The sequence below is a fragment of the Poecilia reticulata genome, linkage group LG23, assembly GCF_000633615.1.
Source record: "Poecilia reticulata strain Guanapo linkage group LG23, Guppy_female_1.0+MT, whole genome shotgun sequence".
NCBI lineage: Eukaryota > Metazoa > Chordata > Actinopteri > Cyprinodontiformes > Poeciliidae > Poecilia > Poecilia reticulata.
Window position 1 is genome coordinate 96,642 of NC_024353.1, and position 11,826 is coordinate 108,467.

At 38.9% G+C, this 11,826-nt stretch overlaps 2 protein-coding genes across 2 annotated transcripts in view; both read right to left on the minus strand.

Annotated features, from left to right (window-relative positions):
- The window catches only part of LOC103459081 (acyl-coenzyme A thioesterase 1-like), a 25,079-nt gene extending 19,098 nt beyond the window's left edge, over nt 1-5,981 (minus strand). The window contains exon 1 of the mRNA XM_008400312.2: nt 5,916-5,981. The gene's annotated coding sequence lies outside the window, so the exon portion shown is untranslated. The remainder of the gene's footprint in view (nt 1-5,915) is intronic.
- Nucleotides 1,948-5,179, minus strand: LOC103459088 (arg8-vasotocin receptor-like). Its single transcript, XM_008400322.2, has 2 exons — nt 4,198-5,179; nt 1,948-2,310 (listed from the first exon to the last, which is right to left on the minus strand). Exons 1-2 carry the CDS (start codon nt 5,090-5,092, stop codon nt 2,039-2,041), a joined length of 1,167 nt encoding a protein of 388 aa, XP_008398544.1. The 5' UTR covers nt 5,093-5,179; the 3' UTR covers nt 1,948-2,038.
- Nucleotides 5,982-11,826: the final 5,845 nt, after the last annotated feature.

The window sequence follows — 11,826 nt, forward strand, 5'->3', positions numbered from 1 at the left end:
ACAGGGATGAGAAATGGCTAAAGGGGCGATTAGGAGTTTTTAAAAAGCTTTAAGGTGATGAGTTGAATGGAAAGGGTGAGAAAGATAAATGAGGAGAATGAGTGGGTTAAATGGTGGGGCTAATAACTTATGAGGATGATAAGTGGGATGAACTGGGTTGATGGAAGAGAAGCGAGAAGAATAAATGCAGCAAAGGGTGAATTTGAAACCAGTATGAGGGGATGAGTGGGATAAAAAGAGCTACAATGAAGATTGACATGGATGAGTTAGTTAAACTGGGGCTTTAAAACAATACAGAAAGATTATTGGGATGAAAATGAGTGGGTAGGAGAAATCTGGAGAATGAGTGGGATGAAGTGACGTTTCAGTGATTTTAGTGAGGAAGATGAGTGGGATGAGGTAAATAAATGACCCAAACCTCAACCAGTAACGGAGTTTGACTTGGTAAAGAGAACTTCCATTAATATAAACTAAATTACATCCATTAGGTTTTATAAACTCTGGCTTTGAATCAGTTTCCATTCAGGAAATCAAGTTAAATCAAGTTCAACTGCAGCCACATTTCAAAGGTTTCAATGGTTTCCATGAAGGAGAATCAGTGATTTTCCTCTTGGGAAAATTTTTATGTAATCATCTAATTAGCTTTAATGTTAATAAAAAACCTGTATATTCTCAGTATTTATGTAAGAAATGTAAACATGCCGAGAATATAATACATTTGCAAAGCTGACGTTCCAGATCTGGTTCCTGTATTTAAACGTCCCATGAAGGTCATTAGATTCCAGCTGTCAGGAAATCAATGTCCCTGTTTCAGGCCTGAACAACAATCACTGTTTTCTACTGAACTAAGCGAGTGACACAACAAACCTACAGCTTACTGGATTATTTTCTAGAAAATACAAACCGAAAGCAAGTCCTCTGGAGACAACATCCTGCCTACGAAGGAAAACACATGAGTGGGAACTGGAAACATGATAATGTTGTTCAGTTTTTATTGTTTTTAGCTGCTTTTTGGCTCACAACACATTTTAGATCCTCGGGTCTAACCCAAAACCAGAATTTACTCAGCTACGTAGAACAGCCATGAATAACATCTAAATTGTGTTTGGAGTTTTAGGATTGCAGCAGATGGTAATCCAGATTATTCTCAGTATTTTTTCATTAATCCAAATTTATTGGATGTTTATTTAAGCTTAGAAGAATTTACAACCAAAAAAAATAAAGGTAAATAAACAAACTTTTTACCACATTTTAGATTTTCTTTTATCCTAGTTGTCCTTAAAGCCAAAACAATTATGGCTTCCAGGTGACCTTTATTTAATAACTGCTTAGCACCAGCTTGTATTGGTAAACCATCCGTTTGGCGCCATATTCCTTTATTTTACATCTGAAATATGTTAAAGAGGCAGCATGATGCGTTTTCCACTTTATAGCATGATTAATTAATTAATTGATTGATTGACTGATTAACTATGTTACAGTCAGCTGTTATAAAAATGTTCTATATATCAAACATGACTTGGAAGAAGTTTTACAATGTAATTTAAAATTGGGCCTCTGTCTCTTTAAGAAGCTCCGCCCTCAGGAAGACATCCCAACATGGCTCCTCTATTAACCCTTTACCAGCGTTGCTCTGAGAATAACTCCATGACGAGCTCTGCAGCTCCACCAGGTGTTTGCTAATTGCTGCTGGCTAGTCTGAAGGAGCTGAGTGGGGGAGGAGCTGCGCCTCGAAGGCGGGGCTAAGCCCAGCCAGGCGTTTTAACAGTTGAATGGTTGCCATGGCGATTAAATGATGTCTCAAACACGCATGAAAGAATCAAAGCAACTCTCCAGGTTTGTTTTTCACGAGGGAAAAACATTAAAACATGACGGAAAGTTAGAAAAAGTCGTTTTTACATGATACTGCCCCTTTAACAAAGCCGCCATGAAAAGTGCTGCTGAACCCACAACGGGAAGTGAACGTTCCCCGTTTGGACCGAACCGAGCTCTCCTTTAGCTCCCTGGGCTGATGCCAGCCGGTCGGGCGGGTCTGCAGTCAGGACGGCGGCGTGGCCGGCGGACAGTTTTTGAAGGTGAAGTTGAGGTCGGACGGCCGCGGCGCCTGCAGGCGGGACAGCAGCGTGGTGCGCCGGATGCTGCTGTCCGAGTTCTGCTGCCGCAGCCGGTCCCGCAGCCGGCGGCAGCAGGGCAGCAGGCCCAGGAAGTCCGACAGCAGGTGGCCGCTGAAGATCATGTAGATCCAGGGGTTGCAGCAGCTGTTGAGGCTGGCCAGCAGGGCGGACAGCGTCACCGCCGGGTTCTCCGAGTCTGCAGGGCGGAAAAAATTACGTTTTTTAAAAAATCACCAGGTTGAGTTTCAACAGCGTTTCACCTGGATGATTAACAGCTTGAATCATTTCTGGAGTCTGAACCCACCGACATAAACGTCTCAGCAAGGGAGTTAGCTATTGGCTGCCTTTCAAAGTCACTGGATGATGTCATAATCTAATTTGCATATTTGGTGATCCGAGGTCATTACGACGGTGTATGGGGGTCAAAGTACACGAATAAAATAAAATTACAAGAATAAAGTTGTGATATTTTGAAAATAAAGTTGTAACAACTTTATTCTTCTAGTATTTTGACTTTATTCTCATCTTTACGACTTTTTTCTCATACGACTTTTTTCTGAATTTAATTTCGTGTTATTGCGACTTTTTTCTCGTACGACTTTAAGAGACTACAAGTCTTTTGTCGGACAAATTAATTCTTGTATTATTTCAGCTTTTTTGTCGTACAGCTTTATTCTGGTAATGTTATGACATTATTGTTGTACGACTTTATTTTGATAATTTTGCTTTATTCTAGGATAATAACGACTTTCTTCCGGTATTATTTTGACTTTATTCTTATTCAGCTTTACTCTTGCAATATGATTTTATTCTGACTTTTCCCCTGTAATATTATAACTTTGTGCGATATATCGGTATCGGCCGATGTTATTATTGGTCCGTTTATCATCACGATACAGATTTTCAGCTGTTAAAGTGACATTTGTTACCATTTGCTGATTCAAACGATGAAATGTGAAAAGTTTTCCTCAACATTTTAACACTTTTTCCTCATGATTTCACCTTCTGATGTTTTAACATAAATGGTTAATATTTTTAATTTTCATGAAAACACTTTTGTCTCTACAGTTTTTTTAGTGCCGTAAAATATTTTAGTTGTTCATTCTTTATGTTTTTCATTAAAAATATAATTTCTTGTTGATTTTAAAGGAAAAAGAAACTTTAACTAATTTGTGTAAATATTAAAAACTACATTTTAAAAAATGACAAATTGCATTTTTAGGTAACAGAAGACAAATATATGAATTGTATTTAATTACTACAGCAAATATAAATTAAAGTGAATTATTGTGGATACAGGATAATTAATTAGCACTAAAGACGTTTTGGTCATTTAGAGATTTAACTTATAATTTAATTTTAAAAGTTTAGAACGAGACAAACAGTTTGGATGAGAATATAGTACTAAAACTTATAATAATAATTTTATTCATCTTTTCTAAACACTCAGGAATCACAATATAAAACATTAATCACAGATTAAAAGCTTTTAGGAAGAAGAAAATTAACAGTTTGCTGATTCATTTTCGTAAATATTCCGTTTAGCAAACTTTAACTAAAATCTAATATTATTATTATTATTATTATTATATAGAAGCAGAAAGTCAGACCAACGGTGTCAGGAGGTCTTATAAAAAACTCAAACAAAACATAAAACATGACATTGTGGAAAGGAAAATAAACATTTTCTTGATTTATTTTCATAAACATTTCCGTTTTACAGACTAAAGCGCGGATCTGAGCCTCGTTAGAAAAGCGCTACACAAATAAAATCTATAATTATTTAGCAGCAGGAAGTGAGATCTGCGGTGCCAGGAGGAAATCTTGTAAAAACACTCTTAACTTCCAGGAATGGAGCTAAATTACAAACAGAGAACTTCAATAAATCAAATAAAACATAAAACAGGAAGTTAAAAGCTGTTATGAAAAGAAAAATTAACAGTTTGTTCGTTTATTTTCATTTAAAAATCAGTTTTTGCAGAGAAAAAGCGCAGATCTGCGTCTTTTACGCGTCGTTAGAAAAGCGCTACCGGAATAAAAACTCTAATTTTGTTCTAATTTGGGAGCAGAAAGTGAGACCCACCGTGCCAGGAGAAGGTTTCGTCCCACACGGACCACATCTGAACGGTGAAGAACGGAGCCCAGCACACCACGTAAGCCACCACGATCACGAAAGTCATCTTGACGGTGCGTAATTTGGCGCGGGAGATGGTGGAGACGCTGCTGACGGAGTTCCTGCCCAGGATCCCGGACCTGCCGCCCGCCGCCGAAGCGTCCGCCGCGCCCTTCCTGCGCGTTTTGCCCTTCAGGTTCCTCCAGATCGTCCTGCAGATGAAGCCGTAGCAGAACACCAGCACGGCCACCGGAACCAGGAAGATCCCCGCCGTGATCCAGGTGATGTAGGCGCGCAGCCCCCACGGCTCCACGAAGTGACCCCAGCAGTCGTAGACGGCCGAACCGGGCCGGACCTCGCTGAGGGAGAAGATGAAGTACTGCGGGGAGCTGAGCAGCAGGCTGCACGCCCAGCTGCAGCTGATCATGATGTACGCGCGCTGCGTGGGCTGCTGCAGGCTGCGCAGCGGGTGGCAGATGGCCACGTAGCGGTCCACGGTCATCATCACCATCATGTAGGTGGAGGCGAACATGCCCAGAACCTGCAGGTGCTTCACGATGCGGCACAGGAAGTCCGGGCCGTAGAAGCGGAAGGTGACCTCCCAGCAGAGCTGCGGCAGCACCTGGAAGAAGGCGACCACCAGGTCGGCCAGGCTCAGGTGCTTCATGAACAGGTGCATGCGCGACAGCTTTCTGCGGCTGCGCAGCATGGCCAGCAGGACGCTCAGGTTCCCCGCCACCGCCGCCACGAACGCCAGGCTGAGCACCGTGATCTCCAGCTTGGCCACCTCCTCGTTGCGCCCGAACGGGTCGGAGTGGTTCGCGGTCCCGCTCAGGTTCCGCTGCGTGGCGTTGAAGGAGCGCATGGTGGCGCTCCGGAGAGACGGAGGCGGAGAAGGGACAAACAGCAGGAGATGTTGCGTCTGGGCGCAGCTGATGCGGGTCTGCCTCTTTTAGAGCTTCCTGTGGAAACCCCACGCACGCAGGGGCGGTCCTAGCCCGTTTGGTGCCCGGGGTCAACGCGCTCAGGTTGCCAGATCTGACGGTCTCCAGCCCAAAACAACGTAAAACCCGCAAAACCAGCGCAGATCTCAGCATCTAATGACAGTTAAGGATTTAATCAGAGTTCTGTCGGAGCTAGTTAACTTTATTTGAGTCATTTTGGAAAAAAATGTATTTTTCTGAAACGCATTTTTACTTCGCTGTACTTTTGAGTAATTTTATTTTGAAGTATTCTCACTTGGGTAAAATTTGTGGATTTTCTCCCCACTGAATGAAAAACAAACATGTTTTAACCAGAAATTCACCAGACAGACAGACACGCCTGCAGTTTCTGTTCATCAGTTTTTTATTGAAAAAAACTGATTAGGAAAAACATCTTTTACCTGCCTGATACTTTTTGATAATTATCCAAATTATTGTAATTTTGGTAATTAAAATACCAAAATTTCCATCTGATTATGTAGAAACAGTTTTTTTCCAAGTGATTTTTTTGTAATTTATTTTGTCCTTTAAATAACATAAACGTTGTATTTATATATTTCTGCCAAAAGCCATTTGTTCTTTTTTGTTGAGTCTGTAGGCTCCAGTTAATGATTAATTGATTACTAAATTAGTTGATAATTGCTTTAATAATCGATGAATCGGTTCAGTTTTAGATGAGACACCAGAACCAACGATCCAGACTACCTGAAGGTTCCAGAACCCCAGCAGAACCGCAGGCTGATCTCCTCCATGCCACGCCGCATTGATGCAGTAATTCATGCAAACCAGAAACTGAAAGCATAGAAATGACATTTCTAGTTAACATATAGTTTTATTGATCTTCTATAATTCAGAACTTGTTCATTCAGCTCCGGATTCCAGGCAAGAGAAAATGTTTCGTCTGTAGAAACTGGAGCTTTGTGGAAAAACAGATTAAATATTGATAAACTTCATCATCAACAGCAACTGTTGATGTAATCAGCATCTAATTAGCAGATCTAGGTCTCGCTCTAAAGCGAGTCTGTGTGACATTAATGGGTCTGCGTGTCGACAGCCAGATAACCTCAGCTTGTTTTTTAATCAGGGAAACCTGCGTCGCTCCTGATGGAGAAGGAAAACTCCTGCAGGCAGAGCGGAAAGCAGATCAAAGTTCCAGCTCTGCCGCCTTTAAGATCAAGGCCAACTTTTATAAGACGCGACAACTCCAGAGGTTCGTCAGGGCTTTTGTTTTACGCCGGACTGTAGAGAATAACCGCAACTTTTCTGAAGAAATTTTAAAGCAGCCTGCCAAAGTGTGTGTGTACGTTGGAGTCCAGCGTACCGATGATAAAAAGTTAGCTAACACAGTAAGGCTAGCTTAAATAGCATCACTAGCATGTGGATGTACATTGACATACTTCCTTCAGTATGCTAAATGTGACCAACACATCAAAAATGAGCTAAAATCCATGGTGCTGTGGTGGCGTAGGAGCAAAGCATGACCCACGTATTGAGGCCTTAGTCCTTGTGGCGGTGGTCACAGGTTTGATTCCTGGCCTGGTGACATTTGCCACATGTCTTCCTCCTCTCTCATTACCCTGTTTCCTGTCAAACTACTTTCAAATAAAGGCCACTAGAGCCAACAAAAACTTTTTAAAAAATTAGCTAAAATCCTTAGTCTCTTAGCCAAAATGCTTATTTTAGCTATAAGGCTAATGTTAGCATGATGGCTATCACTAGCACACAGTCACTAGCATTTTGATACTACCAGTAGGATGTAAGTTATCACTAGCATGTTGCGTAACAGTGACCTACTCCACTCAGTATGCTAACATTCATGTATTAGCTAAAATGCTAAGGTTAGCTTAATGCTATCAGGAGAATATAAAGTAACTGAAATTGCTTGATTATATCTGAACTTGAATCTTAATAATCGTTTAACAATTACATAATAAATCAGCAGTGGTGGATTGATTTTTACTCTCCTAATAAATAAAATAATCATGAAAACTGCCTGTAATAAAGTTTATTTGATTATCTGAAAACATTAAAGTGATAAAAATGAGGAAACCCAGAAGAAAATTAAGGATTAAATCTCTAGACTCACTGATCCCTTTACTGAAGGACAAATACAAAAAACATTCAAATGAAGGTCAGGGTGTGAAAACGTGTTTCATCATTAAGGAAAAAGCTAAAAACAGAAATAAAATTCAACGTTGGTGAAACTCCAGCTTTCTCTGATTTCATCAGGAAAGCAGGAGTTGAAGCTTTCAGCCTGACGAGGGATTAATAAAGTTTTATTGGATTAAAAGCATTTTATGATTCCTGAAGGAACCGGATGATTTTACTGCTGCAGGAACAAAACCAACTGGGTCTTTTAAACATCCATAACAGGAAAACAACCCTCCCATTTTATAACAATAATCTGTTTTCACCATAATATATACATTTCCTCGTGAAATTTTAGTTTATTTTTGTGTTGTAGTTTCTTAACTCCACCTCAAAAAGGATTTAGTTTTCACTTTCTCTGAAATTATATTTTTTTGTGCTTTATTTAGGAAAAAACACATTTTATTATATTCTTTCTGTTTATCTTTTTAATTAGCTATTAAAGTATCTAATTCAACTTTGTTCAAATTCTTTCTTAAGTTTTAATAATATAATTCAAAGGTAAAAACCAAAAAAAACACCAAGATGTCAGAGGTTTGATAATAAATCAAGTTTAGATGACAAAAAGTATCGGTATTAGCATCGGTATCAACGACAGGCCTGTCGCAATAAATCAATTAATCACATGATAAATTACAAGCAAAATCAATAACTTCCATTTGCATTGTGATGAAAGTCTTCAGTTTGCTGCTTTTCTTTAAGGATAATTTTGTTTCCAGAGACTTTGTAATTATTATTATTTGTTGTTTTGTTTATTTATTTTGGATATTTAAAATACCTTCCAGCTCCATTGTTAAATATTATTAGAATTTAAAGTTAATTGATATATGAGAATGTGTTTTCGCATCAGGGCTGCACTGATTGTGGTTTTCTGGCTGATCGCTGATTATTGATCTTTAAAAACCCTGACCTGCCGATTCTGATTTTGGCTGATACCAATTTATGTTTTATCTGAAATGTCGCAAAATATTGCAAGAAAGTTGCTAAGTTGGGAAAAGTAGAGAGATTATTGTTAGCTGGAAACGTGCAGACATGACCGGGTGGGTAGGGCTAATATTGTAGGCCGGCCTAATATTGTGGGCGGGGCTAACCCGGAAGGCGGGGCTAATGTTGTGGGCGGGGCTAACCTGGTATGCGAGGCTAAGATTATGGGCGGACCTAACATTGTGGGCGGGGCTACCCTGGTAGGCGGGGCTAATATTATGGACCGGCCTAATATTGTGGGCGGGGCTAACCCTGTAGGCGGGGCTACTGTTGTGGGCGGGGCTGACATGATGGGTGGGTCTAACCGTCAAACCTCTAAAGGCAGAAAAGGACAGCGGCTGATTTTTAGACCTTTGCTGAGGTAAGAACCCTTTTCACATGAAAGTACCGGCCGATCATCGATCTCCTCAAATTAAGGCCGATTGATAAATCAGTGCACCCATCATTTTCATTATGTTGCTTGAAAATGGTTACAAACCAAACAATATTATCATTTATTGCGATAACTTACGTGAAAATCTGATATCGACTGAGTCTCCTGGTGTTTATTTAGTAGAATTTCTTCCCAAAACCTCCTGGTTTGAGACGCGATTCAGGAAAAAACACCGGAGTAACTCGGCTGGTTTCTTAATGTCCAATCTATATGCAGAGGAGAGGCGATCAGACGGTTACATAATGTGGTAAAACAATGGTTTGCAATGCTCAGACCTGCCAGCGCTCAGATTTATGACTCTGCAGTTATGGAGCTGTCAAAGTTTGCCGGAACTGACAGATAATGGCGGCCGGTATCCGCGGCGATAAGCGCGCCGGGCGCACGTTTAACGCAATCAGCCATCGGGTCACCGGTTCTGGTTTCTTTCATGCACACAGCGTGTTTATGTCACACAGTTAAGATGAAAAACTGGGGAAAAAAGCAACATAGAACAACTTAAAGTTAATTTTTTACCAATAAATTGATTTTTCTCTGGATTTTTTTTACATTAAATTGTTTCACATCAAACTAAGTTCAACATATGTTGAATACAAAGTTAAAGCTCCTCTTATTAAATGATTACTGACTATATAATAAAATTATAATGACTTTATGTATTTAGCAAATTTAAGATGAAAAACGGGAAAAATATAGCAGAAAATAATTTAATATTTTTTAAATTAAGTTGTTTCTTTTTTATTTTTTTAGCATTAAAACATTTCATATCAAACTAAGTTTGACGTCAATTAAAAATATCCTGATAAAAAAGTAAAATCTGCTCTTAAATGATACATTTAAGCAAATGCTTACAAAAAATAAGAGAATAAATGTGAAATAACAGCATAAAGTCGTTATAATATGACAATGAAGTCATAAAATTATGAATGTGCACATTTTAAATTTTATCAGTAAGTTTAATTTTTTATGTGAAAATGTTTCATTTAAAATTTACTTTAATAGAAATAAAAACATTTAGTAAAAATAAAAAGTTTAAATAAAATTAGCAATAATTTTACTTATTAGAAAAAAAAATCTATCCTAAATGGAGTATTAGGGCCAAACTAATGTTGAAATTAAATGTAACATTAATTGAAATTCTTCAGTTATTGTAGATTGTGATAGAATAATATGACAAAGTCATATTATTACAAGAATTAAGTTGTACATCAGGGGCCCCAAACTTTTTCCTGAGGGCCACATAACGTTTCCCTTCTCTGCTGGGGGCTGGAGTCAGTTTGTAACAGAGAAGATGAGACGATTGAGCCTGAATGTAAAAATGTATTGTTTTTCAGGAAGCTCAATCAAATAAACCTCTCTGGGTTCTTCACAGAAAAAATCCAGGAAGGATCATAGTCCGTATTTTTCGAACTATAAGCCACAACCCCAAAGTTTTTAATTTTTTAAACCAGTAAACATATAAGCCTCAGATTATCTCTGCCGCTCCAGGTTTTCCACATTGATGCAGCAGCAGCAGAGGAGGGCGACATCCAACATCTGAGTCATTACAGGTCAATTAAATATCATTTATTACGGTTGAAAAATAAAAAGTTGCCAAGTTTAGATTTAACTGAACTGATTACCGTAGTTTCTGAACCGTAACAGTAAAAGTGCTGATCCTTCGTGTTGCTACAAGCATGTGCTAAATGAAAATGGGCGCTTCCTTCTTCTTCTTCAGATTTCAACGGCAGCTTGCATCCATTATTGTTGCACTACTGCCATCTACTGGATCCTAATATCTATACCTCAAATTCTCATAATGATCCCAGTATTATTTTTAAAAAAAAACGAAAAATCTTCTTTTCCCCCCTCAAAGCTATTTAACTGATCAACAACATTCTTAAATTTCAATTCCCTATTAAAACCTAATTCTGTTTTAGTGGGCGCTTTCTTCTTTCATTTCCAATTTTGACTTCCAATGATTCACTTCCTGCTAAAGAGCCCCCTGGTGGTTGAAGAAACATTTAAACGGCTTATAGTCCGGAAAATACAGTATATGAAAAAATATCTGAATGCTCTCTGGTATTGTTCAGGGGGCCGGATCCGGCCCGCGGGCCGTAGTTTGGGGACCACTGTTGAACAAGAATACAGGTCCAAATAATAAGAAAATAAACTAATATTTTGAAATCCATACTATTCTGTTTTAAAGTCATAATATTACAACTTTATTCTCGAAATATTACTGGAAGAAAGAATTGTGTTGCCTCCAACAAGATGGACGGGACTAAAACCAGGAAAAAACAAACTAAACTGTTGATTTCAAATGATCTATAAATGGTAACCAATGAACTAAAACTGAGGAGGGAACAGAAAGCGAGCAGCATGAAGCCCCATCATCTCCATTAATGCCGGCTTTAAACACGCCATTACATTTCAAGGATTTCTCCTCATAGCGAAGCGTAAAGGTCACATTTGTCTCTTTCCGCGGCTCCAGCATCACCTGCTGCCGCGGATCGACGGTGATTACGGGCCGTTTCTCCACTCTGTCAAACCTCAGGGAGCTAATTGCTTTCAGAGACGGTTTCTCACTCGCTCGCTGTTTTTATGACAAACTGCAGTTAAAGATCCTGCAGCTAAGGCAACTTTTTAATGTGTGCAACCATTTCCACGCAGCATTAGCATCTTTAAGGGATTTTTGTGTTCCAGCTCATTTCTCAGATAGATCTGTTAGACGTCAGGTACACATTCAATCTCCTTCCACTGAATAAATTCTTGATTCATTTAGAGTTTTTGATGATTAATCGGAAATGGGAATGTTCCAGAGTTATCATGCGACAAGCAACTGCAAAGATCGTTTAAAAAACAAGAACTTGTGCTAAAATTGTTAGCTTAAATGTTTATTAGCATGCAGCTATCGGTTTTCTGAACGTATATTTTCCTCTTTTTGTAAAACATGATTACAATGAACCTAAATGTCTTAAAGGATGTTAATGTGAAAGATAACTCCAAGTTCTTAGAGAAAATTTACCGATTTGTGGATTTTTTTTTTCAGGCGTTCGCTAAGCAGTCAAGCCA